Below are 27,974 nucleotides of genomic sequence, written 5' to 3'. Positions count from 1 at the left end.
ATTCAGGTGGAACCTGGGAGCATGACAACACCGCCTGGGTTGCAGAAATGACCACGGGTAGGATTAACCATTTATTTCCCATTAAGAAGCACGATAAGGAACACAACATAGGACACACAATATAGTGGTGTACACAGATAGCCTTTCCAGCTTTAACAGGGACGCATCCAAAACTTTGCGTCTTTTTCTAGATGAGGATTTGGGGAGGGAGTTCCCCTGAACCTGCTGCAATACCTTTACATTCTGAATATACTGTCGCTTCACGACGCTCAAGTTGTGAGAGATTATAACAGGACGTCGTGTGGAAATAACTCACAATATGATGCGTCCCATGAAGGCCAACTTTCAGAACATCATTGGTATTCTTTTGTCCCAGAGAGATGCTGTGAGATCGCTGCGCTGACACTATTTACGATCACAGGGCGAGAAAGAGGACAGCCAGTTCTCTCGGATACTGATGGAGGACATAAAACAACTAGTTGGAGCTCTCTGGGACAAGAGAAGAAGCACGCTCAGAGGAATGTAAAAATCTGCAGGTTGGCACTCCCACTAGATGCTAGAGGGAGACGACAGCATCAACTACAAGCCCATCTGTGCCTTTGACACCACCTGTACAACCCAAACCCAGCATTTTACTAGAACTAGTAAATATCCACCGTTTGTTCAAAAACATCCCCGTGCTTTCATTTATATAAAACTTTTCCCCATAAAATCTCAATAAAATAAAGTTGCTCTTATTAGATATCAGGACAAAGATATTAACAAAATTGGAGTAAAAAAATCTCACAGTGAACACTGGGAACAAGAGCTGGACTGTCTCCCCCTCACTTCCCGTCCAAATGATTTCAACGTGACAAATACAGCAGCTGGAACAGGAGACAGGTCAGAGCGTTTAAGTGTGAAGCAAATGAACCAACCGGACTGAAGGCTTCGTTAACATAACTTTGTTAGAAAGAGCAGTTAGAGTGACATAGTCCTCAATCATCTAGAACGCCATTTAATGGTATCAAAATAATACCAAAAATAATAATGGTAAATACTCAAAGACACATTTTAGTTTGATTTTAGTGGAGTAATTGATTTTTTTTTAATAACAATTATCTGATTAACAAAGCAGCCCCAAGTCTGTTGATATGTCAAGTTGGCTAAAGGAGAGTAGTTTGCTCACATCACAGAAACAAGCATTGAAGACACGTGGAGAAGTCTGATTAAGACGATTTACAGACCCATGAAGTGATGAGAGAAATCTCACAAGATCCCACTGGAATTCGGAAAAAAGTCATGGAATTCTCTGAAGATATCCACAAAACAGGAAAAAGGAATGTGATCCTCGTCTTCCTGCACCAGAGCAACTCAAACTGAGCCCCTTGACAAGGACATGGTTGGTTTGTTGGAACACCATGGCATCTGACGTACAGTAAAACACTCAAAGACCTACAAACATTGGTGCGACAATCATTTAAAAGAAAAAAATTGGTCACGTGGCCATTGAGATTTACTTTCTTCTGTTGAAGCTTTGAATTTTTTCTTTCTGCAGGCGTCCCTCCGACCCTCAAAGGAAATTTGATGGCACTCGGAAAAGTAAAACGGCTCACCCGTTTGTTCAAACCGACAAAACCAAACTTCTCTTGCCGTTCGTGTTCAGACTCATTATGTTCTCCGCCGTCAGTTGGCCACAGTCACATAGCAGCCCAGGATCTGTGGAGTAGTGTTCAAATGCCGAGTCACCTTTTCTCCTCCTCACCCTTTGTGGAGGAGTCAGTGGTCTTGACCAGAATACAGGCACACATCACTCGCACGGTCCGTTGCAATATAAACGTACCTTTGTTTGTGTTTGTGTGTGTGTGAGATATAAGGGATCATACATTGCACGTCTAGTGGCACATTTTTCTCCAGTCCTGATTCAGCCATTCCCATTAGCTACCTCACCTGGACCCTTTTCATTACAGAGAACTCACACAAGAGAGAAAAATAAAATCAGCTATTAGGCAAAAGTTCCCAAAAGTTCACATTACAGTACTGTTAAGTCTCATTAGACGAAACCAAAAATACAAAAAAGGCAGAGAGAAAAAAGCTTACACTCAATCACCATAATTTCCAATAACTATATAGGAAAGGGTTTGCTTTTTGATTAGATATATTATCATCATTAACATCATAATTATTATGATTATTATTATTGTCACCATTGTCATCCGTTGTTTGTTCAGAGATCAAATGGAGTGGGGACAGGGGATCAGTCACTGGGAGGAAGCCTTGGTAGCTATCGTGGAGACACAATGCTGCTGGAAGTTGGGGGACATGGCCGAGTTGCAGCCCAGTCTCTGACGGGGGCCCTTCAGCCCTGCGTCGCCCTCTACGATCCAGGGGCTGCCGCCGGCCTCTTTTCCCAGCATGCTGCAGCAGCCAGGGGCCGGGGGGGCAGCGTTGGGTACCGTGGTGCTCACCGGCAGGCCTTTGGGCTGCTCGCTGGCAGGGGCGAAGTCTGGGTTGTGGCTCTGAAGCACGCTGGTGATGTGGTTCAGGAGGTCATTGAAAAACTCAGGGACACCCTCATAACCTGATCACATTGGGGGACACAAGTCAGTTCGGTTAATTCAGCTTTTGACCACATTCCAAATGTTTGCACGAGTTATATTCCTGTGTACTTGCTATGTAGCTGTACAAGAAGCAGGTGTATGCAGCGGTTCAGAGACCTGAACTTAAAATCTCTCTTTTGGGAGTTCTTGTTAACAGAGTGGCTGAGACCTGGTTCATGTTTTGACACCAAACAGAGTACAGGATTACACAGAGTAGCATTTACCACCTTAGAACAGGTTGCACAAAAGAAGGACATCACTATGTCTCTTAGTTTTTAGACAATGGCACCAGAAAGAGTGACATTTAAATACCAGGTCACCATAGATAGAAATTAAAACTTCAACTTCCGCGTTACAGTTGTATGCCTCCACCAACCAGTTTACACCCACGCCTGTCCAAAATGTCATCACTTCCATCATTTTATCCTACTAGACATTTGTTCAAATGGTCATCGATGGCATATTAGTTACCCTCATGCGTGTTTTGTGAGGTCACGCTGATCCACATTCTAACCTTAAGTCCCAGTGGACATTTGTGCCAAATTTGAAGAAATTCCCTGAAGGCATTCCTGAAGTATCGATTTCACGAGAACGGGACGGACGAGCCCAAAACACAATGCCTCCTGTCACGACTGTCGCCAGCGTGGAGGTACAATAAAACAAAAAACGACACCCAAATAAAACCCAACCCTCCCGTGTGGACGGGAGCCTGCACCTACCGGGGAATGCATTGACGTCAATGACAGCATGTTGGCCTGTTTGGTTGTTGATGATGACGTCGATGCCAAACAAGGACACGCCCAGCGCCTGCCGCAATGACCTGGACAACTCTCTGATGACATCATCACTGGGTGGCTGAGACACTCCCTCTACGTTCTCTCTCTGAGATACAATATTAAAGGTTATTAGCAATAAAACTCACAAACATCACACGGAATAGCAGTCATGACGTTGTGGACGTACCGTGGTCAAGTCTGAGGACGACTCTGGTTTGGAAACGTTGTGGCTGTTGAAGAAGATTGCTTTCCTGTCTGTAAAGGAGACACAGAGGGAAAAGGTGAGGTTGAATTTTAATTCATTTCTCATATCGGGCACTAGGTGGCAGCAGTACTTAGCAGGTTACACAGTGCAATGAGGAAACAGACCTCAAGTTAATTTACCGATTTCAACACCTGGTGAAAAAAAACACAGAAACCTTAAACCAAAGCACCCTGGTGTGAAGTCTTTAAACATTTAACCCTCTAAGTCATAACCACGTCATGTTGAGGGTTCACTTAAGACCAAATCAGCATCCAAGTGGTTTTCTTTGGACCATGCATTTCCTTTGAAGCCGTGATAAATGTGACAGGATGAACTTCAGAATGTATCGCCCCATTTTCTTTGTTATCGTTGTAATAATTAACACGAGAGTGCCTGAGGGAAGGAAGAGGGGCGGGCAGTGGAGGGGGAAAAAGTAAATTCCATCACTGTCCAAATAAATATGCTCCTCGGGTTGTAGAGGGTCGTGGTAATGAAGTGTCAGGCAGACGGGCTTGTTCATTCTAAGAGTGGATGAACAACCAGTTTAACTCAGAAGCACGGGGAGGAAGGCGGGATGATAGAGGACATCTTTCACAGTTATTTCTAAGTGTGTTCAAAACACTAACCTCCACCTCTCTTTATCTCCTTGCCTCACGTTTTCATCCGGTCTTTCCCTTCATTTACTAAACCCGCTGCATGGCTCTAGGCCGCGGAGCACAGTGATCCAAACGATGTGCAGATGTAACACTGTGGTATGCTGCTTTATGTGTTTGACAAGGGTTGTGCTTTTTTCTGCTGCACTGCTCAACATTCCAGGCTGAAGGCAACCGTTCTCTCTGTAGCGTTACACAAAGCAGACAACTACGCTGATGGTGGAACGGCTTTACATGAGGGCCTCCACTATATCACATGCAAATACTGGACTAATTTGTGCCAGGGGACAACCCTGTATTCAAACTTGCATCACGGGTAAGGCTTCTGACGTGTTTACGGCGGAACACAGAGCTCCTCTTACATATTTTCAACGGTACCAATAGGGCAAAGCAATTGCACTCTACTGCACCCCTTAAAAGGGTGAATAGGTCCAATCACAGGGACTATAAAGCCATTTTATGAGGTCTTTTATTGGGTTATTTGGAAAAGCTGTTCAACTTCCATAGTCTGGCCAGTGTGGCTGGTAGCAGCGACTGAACAACCCTGGCTGTCTCTCTCCTCACCTGCCGGTCCAGCAGGGAAGTTCTTCAGTGAAGGTCTCTCCACCACAGTGTAGGAGTCTCCGACCACAAACACCTTGTAGAGCACTGCGTTGTGGTTGATGAAGCTCTGGATCACACAAGGAGGTTTCACGTCCTTCAGGTCCTCTTCGCTGAAGATAATGGCCATCTATGGACACACACAGTAAACACGCCTAAACTTAAAGAAATAATCAAACTGAAGTAGTTGTCCAACCCAACAAGTCTAGTTAAATCTTAACTAAAGTCAATGCAGTGAGTGAGTGCGGAGGAATGACGACTATTTGGCCAGCCTGACAAGGGGGTATCGATTTCAGCTCACACACAAAGATACATGACTTACAGCACTTTATCTGATTTAGTTGTTTGGACTTGAGTTAAGTGTGTAAAAGTGTTACTGCTCACACAAAGCAATCTGTGGAGGGTGTGAGTGACCTCGGAGCCCTGTGACCTCTTACCTCGTGGGAGTTGGTTCCATGAGCAACCCGTGTTTTGCAAACTGAGGAAGAAAGAAAACACGATTTAAAAATACGATTATTAGGTCTAAGTAATATATATGGAGTCTAGATTTAAGTCCTCGATAACTAGAGACTGAGATAATAAAAAAACACTTACTGAAGGGGAATGTGAGTCCTTGCCTCTTGATCTGCTCGAGCACATCTGGGCTGCACTCCGTGTTCAGCACCATGAACGGAGGAGAGCAAATCCTTTCATCTAATAAAAAACAGACATAAAAGAAGGATGGAATTGCATTTAATGATTATATTATTTATCAAGTAATCTGTAGATTTACTTACTTTTTGTTTTGGTTCACATTTAAAATGTGAAATGTGTCACTAACAGTAGGGCAAGACTACGCAAAATTCAACCAAACTTTTAGTTTATGTTTGCCATCTGTGTGTTTGTGGCACCAACCGGGGGCTGTACGGTCGGTGTCGGTTTGATACTTTGTTTCTTGGACTAAATCCAAAGTGACAGAAACGAGAAAACGATCTGCACCATCATCTCATCCTAGGAGACCAACTCGCCGGGAGGAGTGTAGTCGGCACTCTGCACCGCTGGGAGAGAGACGCCCAGTCAGCGGCCGCAGCAACTTGAATTTAGCGCAAACCTCAGCGCCATGAGTCACAGCGGGATGGTGGGCTTCTGGGTTTAACCTGTGTATCGTAAGAAAGTCTGCTGATCCAGGATCAGGCCCCCGGGTACTGGGGGTTCACGCTGGCTGAATTCCAGCTAACTGCTTACTGGGGTTTACCACGTCTCCCAGAGCTGCCGCATGTTCTCCGCCAGCGGAGGGTGTGAGTATTCTCATTTCTGCAATGGATGGCCCAATCTCAGTGACCCCTCTAAGACCCAAACCCCAAACCCTCAGGGACTTAACTAAATCTCAACCATTTACCAGATGAGGTCAGAGGCTGTGAGGGCTTGAAATGGTATAAATACAAATGGTTCTTCACTTGTCACATTACATTGAAGACACAAAAAAAAGGTTATCTAAGAATGGTCTGTCTGTAGAAAAGCTTCACTGCATGGTGATTTATGTCCACCATAGCTTAAGTGATATGGAGAACTTTTTAATTTTTTGTTCCCTGAAATAGCAGCACTTGAAGCTATTTGTCCTGTTATCATCCATAGCCTACTTAGAAAAAAAAGATTAAGGGCAGCCCATCAAACGGTAGAACTAAATCCTCAAGACCTGTTCAACATGGGGAGCAGATGAATCTCTCACATATGCAGACACACCTTATTGAATTTGGCCCTAAAAACTGTATTTTTTATTTCATCCTTGTGACTGGTTTAGACAACAAACACAGCAGAGGCCATCTGAGGCCCAGGGGGACAAATGACTCCTGTTCAAATAAATAAAGCAGAGAGCTGCCAGGGCCTTCTGCTCCTCTTAAGCAGTACACACAACCACACAGGAAAATGCTGAAATACAGGAAACACACAATCTCTTGAGGAACAAGACAGATCAGACCAGCTGAAGACATCGCAGAGTCATCGGATCACCTGACAGACAGGTGTTATCGATAGCTCACTAGACACTAAAGCAAAAAAAAAAATAAAAATGCAGGTGCAGTTGGAAAATATAATCTCTTGGCAATCCATTAATTAATCATGACGGAGGCCAGGACAAACACTCAGCCTCCATCTCCACCATGTTTTTACATCACATCACGTTTGTTTATATAATATTTATACATCACATCCTGAAGCGGCAGGTCGGTCAGTTCCGATAAGACTGAAAATAACAAACATCCTGCAGCTCCGTCATATTTCACCATATCAGGACTCAGGATGCCTCTACATTAAATGCTCTGCCTTCTGCAATTTCCCCTCTACAGAAGGTACACGGGGGTGATAAGGCCGCTGGTTGGAGATATCACCACAGGAAATCAGCGAGGGGGCCAAACCAAGAGCTGGCAAAATGCTAATGACAAAAACACAATAGAAACACGCCGGTCTTTGTGTGCTGTGGGCCTCAGCAGTGGCAGGGCTCTGCTCCTGCTAGTGCTGAGGTCAGGAGAATCTCATTTGCCTACATTAAGTCCAGTGCTTAGTGTTTAACTCTGGGTGTGCACTGGGCCCCACAGACATCTACAGAAGACAGATAGTGCAGACACACACAAAAACTTTTGCAAACCCCACAATGAACGCTGAAAGAGAGTTTCAAAAGTCATCACAGAGACTTCAACATCGACTGTGGTTCCAGGGAAATCAGCTCAAAATTTGCCATTTTACAATCGTTCACAGATCGACTTCCAGGATCAACTGGATAAGCGTTTAATATTGACATTTCTGTTTGACCTCTACAAAAATATAAGAACTTTGGTCAGCACAATTGATAGAAATGATGAACACAACTACATAAAAAAAAGACCGTAGACTTAATAACCTGGAATAACCCCAAAGTATCCACGTTGTTTTTGTGACCTCCAGCTAAAGATCCACTGCAGCTGAACATGTGCTTTGACCACTATGTACGAAACTAATTCCCTAATAGGTGCGCTTTTATTTTTCCTTCAAAAAGGAATACATCAGCATTTCAAACTGATCTAGCATGGTTCAAATTTCTATTTTTTGCCATTACATGAACACACAGAGTACTCTCTTATTCTCTCTCACAGGCGGATACTTGTTCTGGGTTCTATAACCTTTTCCCGTGCAGCTGGATCTATTCCAACACTGGCTATGCAACCAGTCACTTTTGGGAGTCTGGAGGGTTACCCATCAGTCATCTGTGCACTGGATCCAGCCACGCTGATCATACTGCTGTTATTTTACGAGGACAGGAATAGCAGCATAATGTCTTTCAGAAAACAGTCCGCTAGGAAAAATATCCCCATTACATCACTGACTTCCCAAAGTTAGATGACGCTAAATTCTGTCATACACAGAAAACCTTCAAAAAAGAATCTAAGCCTTGTCAAACGGAAAACATTTTGAGCTCCAAGTTAAGGATTTATAATAAAGAGACCAGGGAATTGTGGATAAGAGAGTGTGGCCAAGTTTGTAATAGCGTGCATGCTTGGCTCTGGTGGACGCTTTAGGGATAAGGGGGTGAAGGGGAGGGTGGGGAGGATCAATCTCTGGCTCTGTCTAAACACTGCATGCTCACAGCAGACCCAGCGGAGCCGAGGACGACGTTTACGGGACTCCTCAATGGGATGCTTTTTAAATGTCATTATCCAGTTACACTGCTTTTTGTTGGAGTTTCTTTTCTTTTATCTCATTGGGACACCCGCTTCACCCCCCCTCCCCCCTCCCCGTCTCCTCTGTTACATCATATTCATGCTTGCAAATAAAACAACTCTAAACTCATAGCCAATGATGCGTGTGCCTGAGGATAAACAGAAAGAAATTCCTAAGCAGGCCTGTTATAACACCTGAGATTCAGATCATAACTTGGCTCTGGTTCCACGCATTGCATGTGCAGAGAATGACAGAGAGCCAAGTTACATTACGCTTCATGAAGTGTGGCATGTTTAGGTGGAAGGCTGAACTCTCCTGTTGCTATTTAGAGCTTGTTTCCTAGAAACCTCAGCATCCTCCCTCGCTGCTCTCTCTGCATCCCCCCCGAGACAAAGCAGCAGGATTTTCAACATTTTAAATTTAACTCCAAACACAGCTATGCTCCCAGATGCAATGCAATTCTCAATATCCTGCTCTGAGAGGCTTACAATTACAATTATGAGGCATTTATTTTGAAAAGAAAAACGAGATTGTTTTCTCACAAAAGGCAAATCCTACTTTGATAAGATATTCATCATTTAATGACTGTGACAAATGCAGGACCACGTCATATACCTGACAGGATGGGAATCATTTACTCTGATTGGGCAATCCTGCCTGCCCACTTGGTTCATTGGACTTTGACAAGTGGTTGAGTCTTAAAGTGTCTCATTGTTTGTTCTCATACTGAAACTATGATTAAATATTGATCACTTGCATAAACAGGACACTTCGTTCATTTGGTCCTTGCAGAGGCGTGGATTAATGCAAGCACAGGGACCTCAAGACGGTCTGAAACCTTTTTGGGTTTATTTGTATATTACTCAGTTTGATCCAGAGGAATCCCGCTTGTAGTCTGCAGAATCCTTTTATCCTGAGCTGGAGAGGAATAAGCTTAAAAATTTGAGCGAGGATTTGTTTTAAGAAGAGTTGACTTGACAACGGTTTCTGTCTATAAAAACAGTCCAAGATATCACAACTCAAGCAAACACAGGAACCAGTAGATTCCACAAAGTAACACAAACAGTTACCTTGTTCTGGCTCACATAGGAAACACAAAACCAAGTTGGACAATAGAGTAGCACAAACGTTTCAATAAGCAAAAGTATGAATAAATGACACTGATCCATCACAACTGGTGTGGCCATTTACTGGCTATTTTCTATTAAATATATCAATCAAATGCACTATTTTTTCAGTTTTATTTATATCAATTAAACCAATTCAGAGAATAACAGCTAAATGCGCTGTAACTGGGGCTATTTAACATTGACAGACCACTCAAGTGATGAAATAAGGTTTCCAGGGAAAGCATGAGTGCACCTCAAGTGCTTCTTCCTATTGAGTACTATTCTGAGTAATGCAGACTGAAGCATCGCAGGCTTTGTGGACTTTTAGCACTGGGTTGCCTTGGCAGCTGCTACAGGACTCCATGGCCTATGCTAATAAGGAGGAGGATGTGGCTGTGTCTAAGAAAACGAGGTAAACCTTCCACACACTCACACTATCCCCTATTTTACTCTAACCTTAACACAGTTCTCAGAGTCCTTGCTTTTTCAGACTCAAGAAAATACATTCATCCTCAGCCACATGCTGTTCAGTCTACAATCACAGTGGTGACGTGTAGGATTATAATGGCTTACACTTATGCTTGTGCCTAAACCAAACACATTTGGCAAGGAGGTTTGGTTTGCACGCCTAATTGTGAACAGAGCACTACATTAATGAAGGCACAGTGGTGAAAAAAGGCTTCCTATAAATGCAGCCAGTGAGCCATCTTCCTCTTCAAACCGAATACACGCCGTTAGACAGAACGATGCAGCTTATGCTCAGTTATGTAACAGCCATCACGTCTGTTTGGATAAAAAGACGTCTTCTTGTGGTTCTATTTTGAGAAACTAATGACACCGCCAACATGCTGAAATGCCTCTGATCCGCTGCTCTGACACCAGACTGTGGCCCCTCACAGCGTCGTGGACCATCAGTGGCGTAATACTTAAAAAGGTTTAAGTTTCCTGCCTGCCATGTAGGGGGTTAAAAGAAATGTGGATGAGTCACAGGTGTGTTTACAGTGTGTGTGTGTGTGTGGGCAGGGAATGTGTCGTCATTGCATTTCTCTGCCTCCAGCCAAAAGATATCTCCTGCCGATTGGTTTATGGTCTCAGTGACAGAGGAAGGTGTTGGACTGACTCAGAGGCAAGTTGTGATCCATCAGAGAGCTACCGACACGGAGCCAAGTTTATACTGGATCAGACGGGGGGGAAACGAAAAGGTGCATTTGCTGCGCGAAAGGGACGAGAGGAATCACGATATCAGCTGGCAAGAATTAAACATCTGCTCGGAAGCATGGAGTAACTAGATTCACGGGGGAGGCGACAGCGCCGTCATATGTTATCCATGTGTCCCCTCTGGAAGTGAAGGCGAAAGATAGAGAATCTGCGGTTTCTATGACCGTATCCTTTTAATAAAATTAGACTTGTTATGTAAGATAGAAGGCAGTGTCCATGGAATCAACAGTTCCTTTATTACATTAGACAGCTTCTGCTTTTATATAATATTAAGGACTGGGAGAGGAACAAAGACACTAATGGCGTTTACCTAATTTGAACCCATGACATGCTGTGTATTGACTATATACAGAACAAGAGCCTGGTCACAAGGTACGGCGAGCTAAAAACACATGCAGTCTAACAATACAGTCCAGCAGTACATTTTACATTGATTTAAAAAAATAAGCAGTGCTGTTGATTTAGATGGAGTGGACAAAAATATGAGTGATTCAACAGCACTCAAACAGCAACAAAAATTGAAATTAAGTTAGAATTCATTGCAGTGCTGACATATTAGTTTAAGATATGTGGACCTAATAAACTATGTGTACAATTGTTGTGCAGAGAGCTTGGCGATGTAGGGATTTCTTGTGCTGTTGTTAACTGGAACATATGTATACAGTTATTTTCATTGGAATGTTTTTGGATCGTTCACTCTTGCCTCACAAACAATTGCAAACCATGCTGCATCTGAGTTAATGTTACACCTTCCTCCATGTTGGACTTATATTTCTCTTTGTTCTGTCAAGGGTCTGCACATCTGATTGGTCAGCAGTTTTAATTGGTGTGTCAAATTTCCCCCAATATAAAAGAATCTCACCGAGCCCTAAGCCAGTCAGTGAGAGATTGCTGTGCTAAAGTGTCACTTTAATGAAACATTTACCTTGCATACAGCTCTCTATCCTGTGAATGAGCTGGTAGGACTTGCAGCGATCCAGTAGAGTCCGGATGGCTGGAAGGGGGTCCAGGACTATGGTCTCAGGGTGGGCATCAATGTAGTCCTGAAACACAGACACAAATATTTTTACATTTTTATTTATATATTTTTACACTATTTATGTTTCTATAAAAAAAGAAAATCAGAACAGAAAAATTACATAAAATATGCAAAAAAGAGGGGGCTTCACACCATCTGTCATGACTCACACACAAATACATCCATACAGATGTTAAACAAATATATTGAAGTAGGCAAACCGCAAATACAAACACTGAGTTGAAGGGTCAACCTGCCTCACTCTGCATGTGTGTATGAGCTAGAGCGAGCATGAGATGTATGCCAGAGGGTCTGTGTGGATTACATCACTACGTCTCTGCATGGCCGGCTGTTAGGTCAGCGTGAGGTTTGCTATTTTACATAACTGCACTCCCCTTCTCGTCTCGGCTCTGCACTGGCTCTGTCCCCACACCACCTCCTTTCCACTTTGCAGCTCTCCACGTTTCCATCTCTGCTCTGTTGATATCTCGGCCGACCATCCCTTCCAAGCGATTTTAACTGCCTCACAAACGCTGTCAGGTAGAGCTGGCTGGCCTGTACATTACATAAGGAGCCTGCACGCTCGCACCACGGCACCACTGTCATACACTTTTACACATCAAACACACACAGGGGGGGAAAAATGTCCACCCTTATTGTGCATCCATATACTGACACATGCAGCATGTAAACAAATGCCTTTGCCTCGACAACGAAAAGCCATCTGTAGGATTTTTTAGGAACGTGCAATGCTGATCAAAGCCAGTTGAGTGGTTATGTAAGGCAAGTATGCTTCAGCCAAAAAATAAATCCCATCTAATCTTCTCAGAGTTTAGAGGAATCCTTTGCTGATAAGGACCGTCACTCGCGGATTTCTGCACTCCAGAACAAGAAACGCATTTAAACACAGACAAGAGGGAGATGAGCATCAAGCTAGCAGGTGTTCCAGAGGAAAAGAGCCAGACGTCAGTGTGGGTGCAAGAGAGTGGGTGTTACGGGTGCACATTTTCTACAGGGCAGATCTCTAAGGGAAAAAGAACCTCTTCAGAATCTCAGAGAATATGGTCAGTAGAGGATCTAATCTGTATTACTCGTTGAAACCATGTCTGAGATGCCACAGGCATCAAACCTGAAGCACTTATATGAACCACAACCAGGTGGTTGAGATTCATGACAACAGCATGAGTGACAGAAGGTGACCATTACAGGGAATAAAATAATAAAACTACTTCTTCCATGTTTATATGTGAACAAATGCGTATACTTGCAAGTATGCCTCCCAGACATAATCCTTATGGTAACTAACTTTCCATTTAAGTCATTACAATGTTTTAATTGTATGAAAGAAGGTACAAAAAGGACACAAATGTCAGCAAACCTAAATCACTTATGACTGTGCCTTTAAACATGCAGCTCTTAAATCATGCTAATATTATATGTCCCAGGTCTGCTATACACATGGTTCACACCTCAGGCCACTGAATCACCGGAGCATATCCCAGCCTGACATTCTGTTTTAAATAAAGTGGTATTTTAGAGAGGAAGGCTTATTCCCTCCACCACTCAAAAGGTTATTTATGATCACAGCTGTGTCATATTAGAAATGCGCCAATGCTTATATCTCAACGAAAATGTAATCACAGATGACAGCTGTGTTCAGGTAAATAGCCAAAACTAAAGTGGTGCACACAGGACTGAGCCACAAAGCTGAAAGACTCGAACCCACCTCCATCTATTCTCACAAGCTTTAGTTGGTGAGTGAAAGAATGACGTGGGATTGAAACCACCGTTCCTCTGCACTGAGAAAAGCCTGCCTTGTGGTTTGAGGATTTGGTATTAATGCTTCAAGGCTGCCATCCTTTAGACATGTATGGTTCACAGCAGACTGAGAGGAGAACTTTAGTAAGGTTAAGGCCCAGATAGAGCTAATAATGTAGCTGGGAACAAAAGGGTTCTAGGCTACCCTATAATCACTGAATACTGGAATAATAGGGATTTAGAGTTCAACCGAGTGAACTAAAAGGGCATAAACCACTACAATTAGGTAAAATGGCCTTTAAGTAAAGTTACCACTGTTCTCCTAAACCATAGTATCATCCAACATTGATTCATTTAATGTTTAGTCTTTAAAATGGGACAAAGGAAGGTGATCCACAGTACAAAATAAAAACATTTACAACGATAACTGAGAAACGCTGCAAAGGTTTGAGAAGGTGGAAACAGCAAATGTTGAGGCTTTAAGTGTAGGGTTCAAATTTCACCTGTAATGTTCCTGAGACAAAGCCAGAAAAGCTGTAACCTTTGATGCTGAAGCACATTGAAGGCTACAACTAGAGATGTGTCATGGTGTTTTGTACCAACTACTGTAAAAGTTATAGCACCATTGTTGCCATCTGTAGAAGGTAAGATAGAGCCCCGTTTTTGTCACACAGATCCTTACAAAAAAACAAGGTGAGTACATTTGCTTCAACTGGCCTATAGTACCACAAAATTGTGCAAATGCAGCCATGTGTTAATCTGTTGACCGGGTTCTGCTGTGTAAGTGATTGCTCCACGCTGACTTCCTGTTTGTCTTTCCTAATTGAGCAGTCAGGAGGAACACGTTGACAGATTGCGTGACGTTGACGATTATAGCTCCTCTGAGAGAGATAGAGAAAGAGAGGTAGAGGGAGATAGAGAAAGAGAAGGAGAGAGAGAGAGAGAGAGAGAGAGAGAGAGAGAGAGAGAGAGAGAGAGAGAGAGAGAGAGAGAGAGAGAGAGAGAGCTGGTGGAACAAAATTAATTTCACACCATCTATAACACTGCTAGATTAATGAATACAGACGCACGCATACACAGAAACACCAGTTTTCTGAAATGTGTTCACAGTGCCACATTTGGAGCTGTGACCTGCTGTCCGTGTGAGATTTTTCTCACTTCAGGAAGAACAACTCTTTAAGAACATTCAGTTACAGCATGGAGGTTTTATGATAATATGACTCACAATATTCTCAAATATAGCCGCTAACGTCCTTTATGTTCCTGCAGCTAAGTAACGGCCCTTTGGTCTGTTTGTGTGATTCCTTGAACTGTAACCTTTACATGCAAACATAAAATTCTGTCATCCATAAATGTTTATAGCCTGTGCTGCTGTGGTACAGACAACACTATCCAGAGCTTCTAGACTTTTGAAGAGTGTAGCTAATGTTCCATAACATCAGTGTTTCCCCTAGAATTTTTTTCAGGCCCGGTGGTACCCACCGAAAAAACCCTAAACAGACGAGACGCGTGGGATGGTGTATTGGTGCAGTTGGATTAAGTCAGGTGGCACAGCAAGCAGTCTGCAATTCTGCAATTATTATATTTGCATTCAACATTTTTGTTCAACCAGAGTGTATTCAAGATTACAAGGAGAGAGTGACTTATTAAGGTGCTGGTTGATGGAAATGATCAGGGTCCAGAAAAATATGTCTGGAAAATGATGAGCATCACATTAATAGCTACAGATACTGTAAAACACTCCAACGACATATGAGTGCATATATTGTCTTATTTTATCAAGTAAAATATAAGTTATAGGTTTACTCAACAGCAGTTAACTCAAAGTTCCACATCTTATCAAAAACAATCCTCCCCCCCGGGGAGGGGGGGCAAACGGGCTTTGGCCGGTTGTACATACGTCATCACGTCCTAATACTACACACACATGGCGTGATGTTATTTTTAAGGAGCGCCGTCTCTGCTTATATTTCTCGACAACACTCGACCTGCATCAGCGCATGTGCGCACGAGCGGATCTGTGCGAGCAGACAGCGCGAGCGCAGCGGGTTTTGGACGGAGACACACAGCGGCATTTTTATTATGTAAAAATAAATAATAATGTAATGTAATAAAATAAATATTATGGACCCTATGGACCGGTTCCGCTCACACCGCGAGTCTGAAGAGTGCAACAGCTTATCAAAATACAGTGTCAACGTTCCGTGTTTTCAAAGTAGAAAGCGACAAGTACACGGAAGAAGAACGTAGCGGGAGCGCGCGTCTTGCGGAGCAAGTCTGCTGTGCTGCGCGGAGGCGCTCCTAATGTAAATGATTATTGATTTATGAATGAATTGATAGGTGGCTTATTTTTGGTATATTGATTTTTTTTTTGGCCTGGTGGCAGGTCTCCTTGGCCTGGCGGGCCGCCAGGCCTGTACAATGGTAGGGGAAACACTGATAACATGCTGACAGTGGTGGGACCATAGGATCACTGGATCATGTAAATGCTGTGTACGATATGGGTGTCATTTGAAATTCTTTGTTACAATTTTAAATTACTATGTACATATTGTAGACATCATTATTTTCAAATGATGTCTACAACCCCCAAGTGGAAATTATCAATTTCCCTTGCCCGACTTTTCCAGACTTGTGTACGTGTGTTCTTCACATCATACTCAGGGGAAACAAGGCTTTAGACAAAAGCATCTGCTAAATGACCTAAATGTAAATGTAATAAAGATGCAAACCTGTACTCTTTGCACCAGCAGCACAGCCTGTGAATCATTCTGATCAGCCTCCAGGATGAGGTCAGTCAGTTTGTGGATGATGACGTCCAGGGGACCCTGCTCCTCCAGAGGCTGGCTGAGGTCCAGCTGGGGATAGAAGGACAGCCACGGGTCAAGGGTTATGGCAACACAAACACTCTTACACTCATTCATCACATTTAGATGTGACTTACCACAACAATCATGCAAAAAAAAAAAAGCATTTGGGATTTTTTAAAATTTCTTAAACAGACAAGAGTGTCTTAGTTGCAAAGTATTGCTTTTTGATACTGCATTTGGTACACTATTCTAATAAAAATGTGCAATGTTCAATAAAAATTCAAATAAATTCAGTATTATTTTCCTGTAATGCCACGTATCTCTATTACAAGGTATATATTACTTTTTTTGATTAATTATATAAAAATATTAGCCAAACGTATTGCTGTCTGCAGTTGGTTAACAAAGTCAAAATTGTTTCCCTTTTCCCTGTATTCCCGAGTCAAGATGAATTGGGTATTCATCTTGCTTGCATGCTGAAAATATGGGAGGGGCAAGATTATCATATGTATTGGGCTTCATTATAGATGTACTTAGGATGTACAAAAATGACCATACAAGACTGAGTCATGGCTGTAGTGTAGAAAACAAATACACCATATTCTGTATTCGTAACTGCAGGATTTACAAAACTAAAATAAATCTCTTTTTACATGATAGGGAAGTATTTTTAAGAAAGGGACTGCTTTTTTGGGAAACTCATCAATCTGCCATTGCCCTCCTCAAGACTAATCTCTCACCCCCAGCTCACAGATCTGCTCTAGGAAACATACACTCTCTTTCTGCCTGGTCATAAACCAGCATTGGGACTGATTCTAAATCATCCTCTCCCCATTTTATTTATAGCTCTAACATGGATGCAGCCAGAGTTTAGGTTTTATTTGTTTTGAATTACAGTTCACCATCAGGATTTATTTCTGTTGTCATGTATTTTACTATGAGTTACAAACTTTTCTTCCACTGGCCAGGTCTCCAGTCTGAGCATATTCCACAGAAAATGCCACATTAGCATTTGTTTGAAGTTAACCACAGCCAAAAGACTGCACTGGCCAAGTAGTTCACAAGCAGTCAAAACAGCTCTCCGAGTGAGATAAGACTTAGCGCACAAGCACACAAACACTACATGCGATTGAGGAGAAATGCTAGGCTTTAGCAGCCAATTTTCAGTACTCTGCTGATGAGATAGCTCAGTCCAATTCACAAAAGGCCTATATTTTGGCTGAACTTGGTCCAGTTTGGACAAAGGGGACTGTAAAACAATTGTAAATCTCCCAGGTAACCAGTGAAGGACAGCCAGGATTGGTGTGATGTGGTCACTTCTGTTAGTACGTGTAAAAAGCCTAGCAGCAGCGATTTGTATCAACTGTTGTTTAAGGATTCATGGCAGGGTGGAGATCGCCAGGAGATTACCTGGAGGTTTCCTTGTTGTTGTTGGCTATAGCAGGTACAACTCGCCCATCTGTTAGGTGGTTACATCTCCAGTCTGATCTCGCACACACAGTTGATACATGGTCTGTTTACATGACTTAACGTGATACTGGCTGTTAGGACATGCTGTCTCTGTGGCTGAGGTCTCTCCCATCATGCAATTGTTGTTGAATTCTTTCACGTTCATCTCGACCTCTCGTTACATTTCATTTTCAATTAATGGAAGTGATGTTATGCGAGTCAAGGGGTGAATTCAGTGCATGCAAGGCAGACAGCGGAGCGGTGCCTTCTCTCACAATCAAATCGTTTTTATAGTTCAGCCCCGTGTGTGTTGTGTATGATAAAGAAAATGGTGTAGGTATAAAAAGTCTCAACACAACAATAAAAAAAAAATCTGTTTTCAACATTTCCACCGGCTCCCCCAATTTCATTGCAAAACAACGCCTAAAAACATATGCATCAGAACTCATAAATAATTTATATCCACATTTGAAATTTGAAAAGCCATATGAGTGAAAGTATATTTTGAGATCATGATGATAAATATATGATCATAAATCCATAGGCTGATTTATTTAAGCTTGATTGATTTTATTGTACTAAGACAAACACTGTGACAAATCACATTGCAGCAAGGATCAAACACAGCAACATTTCACTCAAGACGGTGGCAAAAAGAGTTAATTGTGTTCTGCTGTTGCATAATGCAGTCATACCCTCACTCATTAGTTAATCAGCAAACGTGGATCACCCGATACAGACAAAAGACAATTCAAGAACACATGTGCCAATACGCCAGAGCCAGGCAGGACCCCACACTGTTCTTTGTGCTCTCTAGATATAATGCAAACTGAGAGGGACCACACCTTAGTCACACTGTTGTGGATCAATGCAAGAACTGTAAAACTGTACAGAGTTTCAGTTGGTTTAGGGTTGGCCGCAGTAAACCCGTCAGAGAAGCTAACATTTCCTGGTTAATAATTGTGAGAATTGTGATGGATAGATGACTAATTAGAATACCCTTGATCCTGCCCTGAAAAGTAAATTGCACAGAGTTGTAAATCTGTTCAGTGTGTAGAGCATGGATGGGTTTAATGTAGAGATTTTATATAAGTACCTGTGTGTATATGACTTCAAGTTTACATTGATTTAGATACTACATTATTTGAACTGGGTTTATCAGAAAGAATAAAAGGTCCAAATGCAGTTTAGGTCCTTTTCACATTCGGTAAGAGTGACCTTGTTTTGACAGAGGTATGTTCATTGCTCTCATCAGTGTCTGGGGTGGAATAAGTACTTTAACATACTACACATCACACAGTCTGTGTGCAGTATGGTTACATGCAAAGTAAATGCAAACACTCCCTGTAATGTTGAAGTCTAGTTGCATTTCGTTAATAGCACTATACATCAACACAGCATGTCTTTTCCTGCCCATCTATGCTGTTGGATCCCATTCTCCATTCCTCCTGCCTGTAGAAACACGTTAGCTCAAGATGGAATATGCCAAGATGAGCTGCAAAAATGTATACAAGGCAATTGTGCTGAAAGTGTCATTGTGAAATGCAACTCCAGCCAGTTTGCAAGAATTGACAGACACCTTTTTTTTTTTATATATATGCAAATGATTTAGGCCAAAATGGGTTTTAATTAGCAGCAGCAGCTACTTGAGAAGACAGTGGCTGATGATGCACTGTTGGGGTCAGCTATTCAGGAATTCTGAACAAGCAGTGACAACATTTCATCAGAATCAACCAGTGCTATATTAACATAAACTAGAAAGGTTCGGCTCAGGCTTTAAAATAAAATGCAGACGTTTTGGTGACTCAGTGTCTCAGCCGTCCATCTGGTTCATCAGAAATCATGTGGTAGACAGAGGTGTGGCATATGGCAGATGCATAAAACACATAAGCTTGCTGCCACGACCTCAACAGTAAGTCAACAATCATATAACGATACAATGACAAACTATCGCTGTGTCGATGACACTATCAACAGCAGTGCGGTGACAGGGCCACAACTGTTGCGTGAGGTACAAGAGGTCGGTAAATAACGCAGCGGTCGCTTTTCTGCCTAGCTAGAGCCGGGTGGAAGGGAATGTGTCGGCACTGTGCTGAGGCACGGCTTTTAATCTCTTGCTTACACAAAACAGAGGGCCCATCCACAGCCTGGCCCCTCCACAAAAACAGGACTCTACATAGTAGGGCTCAACACCCACTGGCAAAGACACATGAGGAGGATGAGGCTCTCCTCCCCCTGTGCGTAGACAAAATGACCCCGCTTTAGAGCTCATCCAAAAACCCAGCCGTTAAGTCACTGATGTCCAGCTAAAATGCTAAAAGCAGAAATGTCAGCAGACTTTTTTGCAAGTCCCATTGGGACGTCGTGCTAGCAGTTGGCTATGGTGGTGATGGACAGCATAGAAAACTCGCTGGATCCTACAGAGAAAGGGTAGGTCAGGGCCAATATATTTTCAGCTTTGATGTAGCTTCATGGTGGGCCCAAGCTATACCCCAGGGAAATCTAAGAATGGCAGACAGCAAGGACAGAGCTAACATGTTTACGCATACAATTGTGTACAAATATGGTGAACGCAAACTGTATCAACCATTGTTTGCAGCAGTTATTTGTCTCTGTGCCCGGTGAGGTTTTGCCATAGAGCCGCCTCATTCTTTAGATGTGTCTTTCTAGTTTTCCTCAGCTGGATCTGATCTCACCTAGCATTCACTTTGTTGTCAGACTATCCCAGAGAGCAGACAGACATGTAATGAATGATTCATTTTGTATGGCATGCGGCACTCGCGGTACCCTAGTGTAAAAGAAACATGTGTTGGAGACTGCAGGCCACACCTTATGTAGTACAAGTCTAAACAGGAGAGAGGATCAACACCACAGTCAATCTCCAGCCAAAAAAAACAAGGTCAAACAGGGAGCTCATTAGACTAATGGCCGTTCTAGATACTAATTGCAAATAAAGGCGGCCAATCAGCTTTCTTTTGCTGGTGGTACACAAGAGAATCAATAAATAATATCTAAGACAATCTCTTATTTGTCAGGCTCCAAAAAGCCAATATGTGGATGAGATGCAGTAGCATGCCAGAAATTACATTTAAATCCCTACACACTTAACACATAATAAAAATGATAACTCAATAACCGTCTATAGACAGCCCACTTCGACGATGGCCATTTGCTGTGATGGGTTTCCTCTCGGTGAGGGAATATTGGTCTCCTCAAGGCCGAACCTGGTGAGTTAATCTCATCAGCTCCGTGATGCAGACAAGCTAATGTACAGAGCACCGGGAGGATGGCTTTCATGAGCTCAAGGGGCCAGTATTGATGAGCTGCTGCAAAATCACTTGGAGGAGGGAGAGGAAGCATGGAGGGATGAAAGGTGAGTGTGATAATGGCTTTTTGAACTCTAATTTGTTTTAGAGTGGAAATATGCTAGAGGCGAAAGGACCAAACATGTAACATCAAACAAAAGAACCATCTGTTCTTCTTCAGTTTTGTCAGTCCTGATGGGTATAAATGTAGAGGGTTTTCCCACACTATTAATGGAAGTATAAAATGAGCTCCCTGGGGCTTCCAGATTTAGCAAAGATCTGTTCACACAGGATGACGTCATGACCACTACCAACCCTCTGGAGGATCTAACCTCTTGTGGCACATACCGTATATCACTAAGTGCATTCATTTCTACTTCTTTTTTACATTTTTGATATAGTAGATCATAAGACAGCAACTTATAATTATTGAAAAACCCAATCCAAAACCCACAGGTGCTGCAACTGTTTCAGCTCTAGTACAAAGCCATTATTCCAACAAATCAGGGACAACAAAAAAATGAATAAGCTTGTAATAAGACTGTAAACAACATGAACTAATGGTTTATTCTGCCAGCAAAAAAAGCCTAGGATTACCTTATCCTTGGATATCCAAGGTTGAGTTGTCAGCTAGTCTGTCAGCCCACAGGGACAAGGTTAGGAGTTCAATAAATCTAGTTCTACTTCAGCCTTCTAGGGAAGGTTAAATGGACAGCAACGCACTATTAAAGTTTTTTTTTTTTTTAAGGAAAACATGAACACTCAAGCTGAACACTTAATCTGCAATGAAACACAATTTTAAAATTGTGAAGCAATAGTGGTGCCTGACAATGTTTCTGTGTTATGTACCATCACTTCCTTCCCATGATATCCCGGCATTACCATCTTTCCTCATCACTCTTGTTATCTCTGTCTCAGACAAAACATTACTTCTTCCTTAAGATGAATGCATTCATATACTTAACTGTCTCAATGTAGGCTTCAATAATAATAATAATAATATTGAAGACAAACACATAGAATAACAACGTTTCAAATAGATGACCTGGCATCAGAAATCGCATCATTGATTGCATAATAAAAGTTTAAGGGGAAGTCTAAGGGTTGCTGGGCTCTGAATTCACTAGTGCAATAGGAGATGGCAGCTTTGTACACACAGTTGTATAACAAAGAAAAGGCTACGGCTACCATTATCTTCGCTTGATGCAGACATGACAGGCATTAACTGGCATTGGGTTCATCTCAGGCAGCTGAGTTACTGGTGTAAATTTAAAAAAAACACCTTTGGGTATGTGAGTAAGCTGAGCTTTCTCAATTGGCAGTGACAGCCAAGCTAAATGAGAAAGTTTATGAGGATAAAAACTCAGTGGGCATTAGGTAGTCCTGGAAAAAGAGTAATGGGGAAGGCCAGAGTGCTGTTCAAGTCCCTGGTTACTTCTAGATGAGGGTTACTGAGGATCTACTCTCCCGGGAGCAACTGAATGCACAGTGGGAAACAAAGCCCCTGCTTACTTTGGGACTATTCCCAGGACAACGCTCTTTCTGGGTGTGCTGATATCGTAAGCACAGCGAGGGGAAAATAATAATGTCAAAGCAAAGGGGGGGAAAAAAAGTCCCCTGGACAGCATTTAAAAAGAAAAACCAGAGTAAGCGACTGAGAGAAAAGGTAGGACGATTCTCCCCTCAATTACAGAAAGCACTTTAACTGAACTACATCACAGCTTAACAATGAACATGGCCTGATTTAGTAGACTGTCCCCGATGATACTTACAGACTGGTTCATCTTGCTTTTTTCAATTATATTGGGTATGTAAGAAGTAACAACTTGCAATACTTTACAGTAGAAATCTGAAAAATGTATGTGTAGTTTTGATTTCAGCCTCACATCAAGGCATCAAATTAGAATAAAATACTGTCTGAAGGGGGATACAGTACACTTTCCCAAATATGACAATGACTGCCTGCTCAGTTTTGTTTTTGTTACAGCAAAAACGAGTATGATACAAAAGAGGTGCTCCACTTACCTGAACAACTTCTATTCCTCTTTTCCTGAAAAATAAGTGAAAAAAAGTCATTAATTTTTACCAAAGATGTACTGAAGGTTATCAGTCATGAAAAGACACTGCTATGATTTGAAAGTACCTAAGTGTATAAGATGCAAAGCGTTATATAAATGTGTGTTAGACGCTACAGTTGAGGATGTCTGTGCTCTCATTTCAGTGTCCAAAAAAGTGTCTCAAAGACTCAGAGGAAGAAAAGAGTTGAATGAACAGTAAAACACCAAGTCAGTTAGACTTCAGCTATATGCGTCCATTTAGGAAGCACAAGTGATTGTGAATCAGTTTCACCTGCTTTGGTACAAATAAAAGTGATAACAGAGTGTGTAGGCATTGATGCCATTGACTGGCCCTCAAGTTCCCCTGACCTAAATCCATGTGCTTACATCAGTTGCCATCACTGGAGTTGTTTTTTTTATCATGTGAAGGTTCATTTTACTCTTTATGTAATGTAGTTCCTCTTCATAAGGCCCCATTCACACCAAATCAGGCACGGCGGCGAAAACGCCAGTCCTCCAAAGCATTTAAATGTGGGTAGTGCGGAACGCAGAGGAGTCAGTGGCTGCCATGAAAGGTTAAACACAATCAACTTTTGACATGTGCAATTGGACGCTAACTGCACATAACTGTTGATCAATGAGCCATTTCAATCAAATGAGTATCACTCAAATGGGTGCTCGAGTGACACTTCCATACTGTGGGCTAATCGCAAATTGTGTGATTGCAGACTACAAGAGAGAAAACAGAAACTCACTTCAGACTGGGCCTAGATGACAAAAACAAATGAACAATGAGCCTGAATTATTCAGTAAAACTGTCTGATAGCAGGACAGCAAAGTAGGCCTACTGTGACTGAAAATACAAAAATCCAATCCCAGAGGTGGAGAATATTCTACTTTTCAACAACGGCACAGAAATACTAGTCTTTGGATAAAAATCGGTTGCTTGGCAACCCGCAGACCACTATATGAGTGGAGTTGTCGGCAGAGGTGACATCAACAACATAGTGCAGCACAACACTGTACACATGTGAAAAGTGGACTCTTCTCCTTATCTCTATTAGCACACAGCATTACTTAAGCCAACTGTTTTATTTACAATGAGTGCAAAACCGGTCCAACACCACAACCAACTCAGCCTGTCAAGCCCAGTTGTTTCTGAGGTTACAGCCCCATGGTAACAGCAGCGCAGCCATTCACCGCTTCACAACAATGTGGATATTTAATACTGCAGCTGGCATGTTTCATGTGGTGTGAATGAGGCTTTTAGTTTTGTCCCATCTCGGATATGAAGAGAGTCTGCTCTCCTATATTGTTACACAGCCAGCAGAATGAAAGAGACGAAGAAGTCCCCACAGAGAAGCAGGCCAAGTTCAGGCCTTTTTGAATAGGCTTGACACACAATAATATAGAGGTTTAATGAATAACAAGACAATTGCATTACACCATTTCTAACTAACACACAGTATCATTTATCCAATAAATCGAACCCTAAAGTTTGATATTTATTGTCGACCATAGACATGACTACTGCGCTGCATGACAGTGATTACAAAATGGACACGTGGGTGTATTTGAGAATGTTTTGCTGTGATAGAGCGTTGAGAGGGACAGATAAAGTAGGCCAACCAGGTGAAGCAGCATTAACCGTTAATGGTGTTATAGTTTGTTTTTTCCTTGAAATCGATGCAATCAGTTCTTAACATGTTTTAAATAACAGTCTTCCAATCAATGCAGTAGATTGTATCATTTGAGTGAAAGACGACATACATACAGTGGGTGTAGCTCAATGTAATCTCATCACACTTGTTGTCCTAGAATGGCCTTGCCAGGACATATAATCATATAAATCATATAATCCAAATATGCTGAGGCTGGCTATTAAGGGCATTGCAATTTTCCATATCAGGTATATGTAAGTCGTTAGGAAGCCTGTAAATTGCTGTGCAAGACCATGGAACATAAACCAGAGTGGCTTTGACCAGCGGGAGTCCCGTAAGTCCAGCTGCAGAAGACAGGCCAGAATCCACACTGAAGAACTCACAATACCAGCTGCGTGCCACATAGTGAGAAGGAGAAAACCTGCTCGGGCACTATTAGAGTATCATACTGGCCCATTACGTGAAGGTGAACATTCAGTTTTGATAATACAGCCTTACAAGACCTGATTATATCCATCTATTATGTAAAATTAAGGTGCATAAAATTAAATTCAAGGAGTGTGGTATTGCCAAAAAAACATTCCTTAATAAATATAACAGACACGCCCGAGAGTTGTGCCTCTCTACACAGGAGCACATATAGGAAGGTTATCATAATACCATCTCTTCTTTCTGACCTTTGCTTTCTAACATTGTATAGGCTAAGGGGAATTTGTCAGGTAAAGGAGAACCAGACGACAAGTTACAGCGACTGACTGGGGGAAGGCAGTCACGCTGTGAACATATACGCCACACTCCCTTTGTTGGTTTTCTCAATGTAAATGTGTGAGCATTTGTTGTTTTTCCTGTAAGGCAATTAGTTTGACTTGATCTTCTAGATCTTTTGTCACAAAGGCCACTGACACTTGGCCCCCCGCCCTTCATATTAAACAGCTCTAAGTGAAGACAGGGGTGGGCAGGAAGCAGGGAGGGAGCGAGAGAGGAGGTGTTACATGGAGGTTTATGAAGAGATTAAAAATGTTTTGTGGATTACGGTGTGATAATCTGTGCTGGCTCAACCAGGTCACTTTGTGTGGCAACAACACTCTTTAAAAAGGAAAGGAAGCAATTGCCTGCTATGACAACACACCTGACCTACCGCACCGAGTCAAATGAATGAGGACTATATAATGTTTTCTCTATCTTCTTACTGTTCGCTGCTGTAACGTTTAGTGTTTTCAGGTTAACTCATACAGCACAGGCAGTTAGGCAATGTTGCAATGAGAGATGATAAGGCTGCTGCCATACCTTGGAGCCATTCCGTATAGCAGCTATTGTAAATCTGTGAGAGAGAGTTCGCTCCTCCTGCCCTACTTTATAACAACTTATATAACATTTTACTTGGCCTGGAGAAGGATAAGCTACAACAAGAAAACATTCATACTCATATAGCTGCCCCACTCAAGAATGCAAATCCTTGCTTTAGTCAAAATACACCCTTGAACACATTCATGTTATGACTATGTTTAGGGACGGACTAGTCGGTTTTGTAGGTTAGTTTCTTACAATGAAAAACAAAAAGCCAAGCCAATCACTATAAGATACTGTATTGGTCAAAGGTAAACTTGTGAGAATAAGAGCACATATTCTAGTTTAGATATGTTATGAATAGCAGAGGGTATTTTTTTTAAATTCCACACCGCACGCCTTACATGCTTCGGGACAAATAACTAAATATTAACACCTGTTTTAGCTGCTTGTCCTGTTACACAACGAACCTACCTATACACATTCCCTCCTCCCACTGTGTCTGAACAGGCACCGACTCAAGACTTAACAAACCAAATCTACTACTAAAAATTTACTTTTGCTAGTGCCACCTTCCCATGCATACAGGTTTTATACTATTTTATAAAACCACAACCGCAACCACAGCCTTGTCAGCTTTGACATAAGCAGGGAAGCCGCTGATGCTGTGTATGCAGCATTTATATGCATGAAAGGGAAAGTTAAAATTAAAACTGCAAAGGGGCTGTTGTAGTGTAAGACAAGAGATAATAATCCGTTCCATTTCGCACTGAGTCATTAAGCGGAAGCGCCTGTCTGTCAGCACACTTACTCATTATGACATACATTGATGTTAAGCCGACGTTGTGAATGTATGTGAAGCCGTTTCTTTACAAGCACATAACCTATACACATAAAAATTGGTGTCACAGCCTCATACCTGCACAGATCAGCAAAGGCCTGGAAATTGAGCTTTTTCATCTTCTTCTCGCTGAGCCAGTAGCCGACTCTCCGGCCTTTCAGGAAGGTCTGCATCTCCACTGTGCTCCTGTTCCTTCCCTGAAGGTAAACGTGTGATTGAAGGCTCGACCTGGACAGGCGAAAACAGGGACACCATGACGTGAATCTCACAACAGCCGACAATAAGCAATGAAGAGAACACTCGGGTTTGCGATCCGTTAACGTTACGTTATTCAAACACAGCCAGAAGTGGCGCTGTATACTAGTCTGCCCTTAGCGCCCTCATGGTTCACATTATCTAGTTGGAAACGTAATATCGTAATGAATGTGCTTCCGCATCAGCGATAGGCACACACTGAACCCCTTTTGCTAACCCGGACTGCTAACGTTAGCTAGCAAGCTGGACAGTGACAATCTGCATAGCTAACCGATGGCATGCAATTAGGAAACGTAAGCTAGCTTGCTAACAACTCTGACCAACGTAAACCGACTGAAAAGATTGATACCAGTTTCAAATATCAAACGAGTTAACTAGCAGTGGATAGCAACGGCTGGTTGGCTAAAATATTATTCAACTGACTACAAGGTAACTACGTCAAAGAGAGCCTTTTTTTAAGCTAGCATTCACTAACCTGGCAATTTTAGCACAGCTCCCCCCTGAATTTGTGTCCTCTTCCGAAACTAACTCGGATAGTTTCCCATTCTCGGTCCGTCCGGTGGAGAAGGAGTAGAAGTTTTCAAACAAGGTGACAGATGACAGGCTCAGCTGGACTCACGTTGAGATGTTCCTGGTGCTTTCTCCCTCAGTCTCTAGATTGAACTGTCTGCACACACCCAGG

General features: G+C 42.3%; 1 protein-coding gene across 1 annotated transcript; it reads right to left on the bottom strand.

Moving 5' to 3' along the window:
* Positions 1-58: 58 nt before the first annotated feature.
* Positions 59-27,954, bottom strand: LOC311015558 (inositol-tetrakisphosphate 1-kinase-like). The gene is made up of 11 exons (XM_084012887.1): positions 27,768-27,954; positions 27,116-27,265; positions 23,217-23,241; positions 16,360-16,485; positions 11,777-11,894; positions 5,447-5,545; positions 5,290-5,330; positions 4,817-4,982; positions 3,543-3,610; positions 3,299-3,461; positions 59-2,560 (listed from the first exon to the last, which is right to left on the bottom strand). The coding sequence occupies exons 2-11, from the start codon at positions 27,208-27,210 to the stop codon at positions 2,241-2,243; spliced, it is 1,221 nt and encodes a 406-aa protein (XP_083869013.1). The 5' UTR covers positions 27,211-27,265; positions 27,768-27,954; the 3' UTR covers positions 59-2,240.
* Between the last annotated feature and the right edge of the window lie 20 nt (positions 27,955-27,974).

This window comes from Eutrigla gurnardus (assembly GCF_963514095.1).
Source record: "Eutrigla gurnardus genome assembly, chromosome: 7".
Lineage (NCBI taxonomy): Eukaryota > Metazoa > Chordata > Actinopteri > Perciformes > Triglidae > Eutrigla > Eutrigla gurnardus.
The sequence above is the reverse complement of the archived record's forward strand: the minus strand, read 5'-3'. Positions and strand labels throughout refer to the sequence as shown.

What these genes read in the sequence shown, in the direction of transcription:
- LOC311015558 (XM_084012887.1), bottom strand. Translation starts at nt 27,210, where the DNA reads ATGCAGACCTTCCTGAAAGGCCGGAGAGTCGGCTACTGGCTCAGCGAG. An exon ending in GCCTTTGCTGATCTGTGCAG is followed by an intron (nt 23,242 to 27,115) that starts GTATGAGGCTGT and finishes CTTATTTTTCAG; the next exon opens with GAAAAGAGGAATAGAAGTTG. An exon ending in GAGGAATAGAAGTTGTTCAG is followed by an intron (nt 16,486 to 23,216) that starts GTAAGTGGAGCA and finishes TTCTATCCCCAG; the next exon opens with CTGGACCTCAGCCAGCCTCT.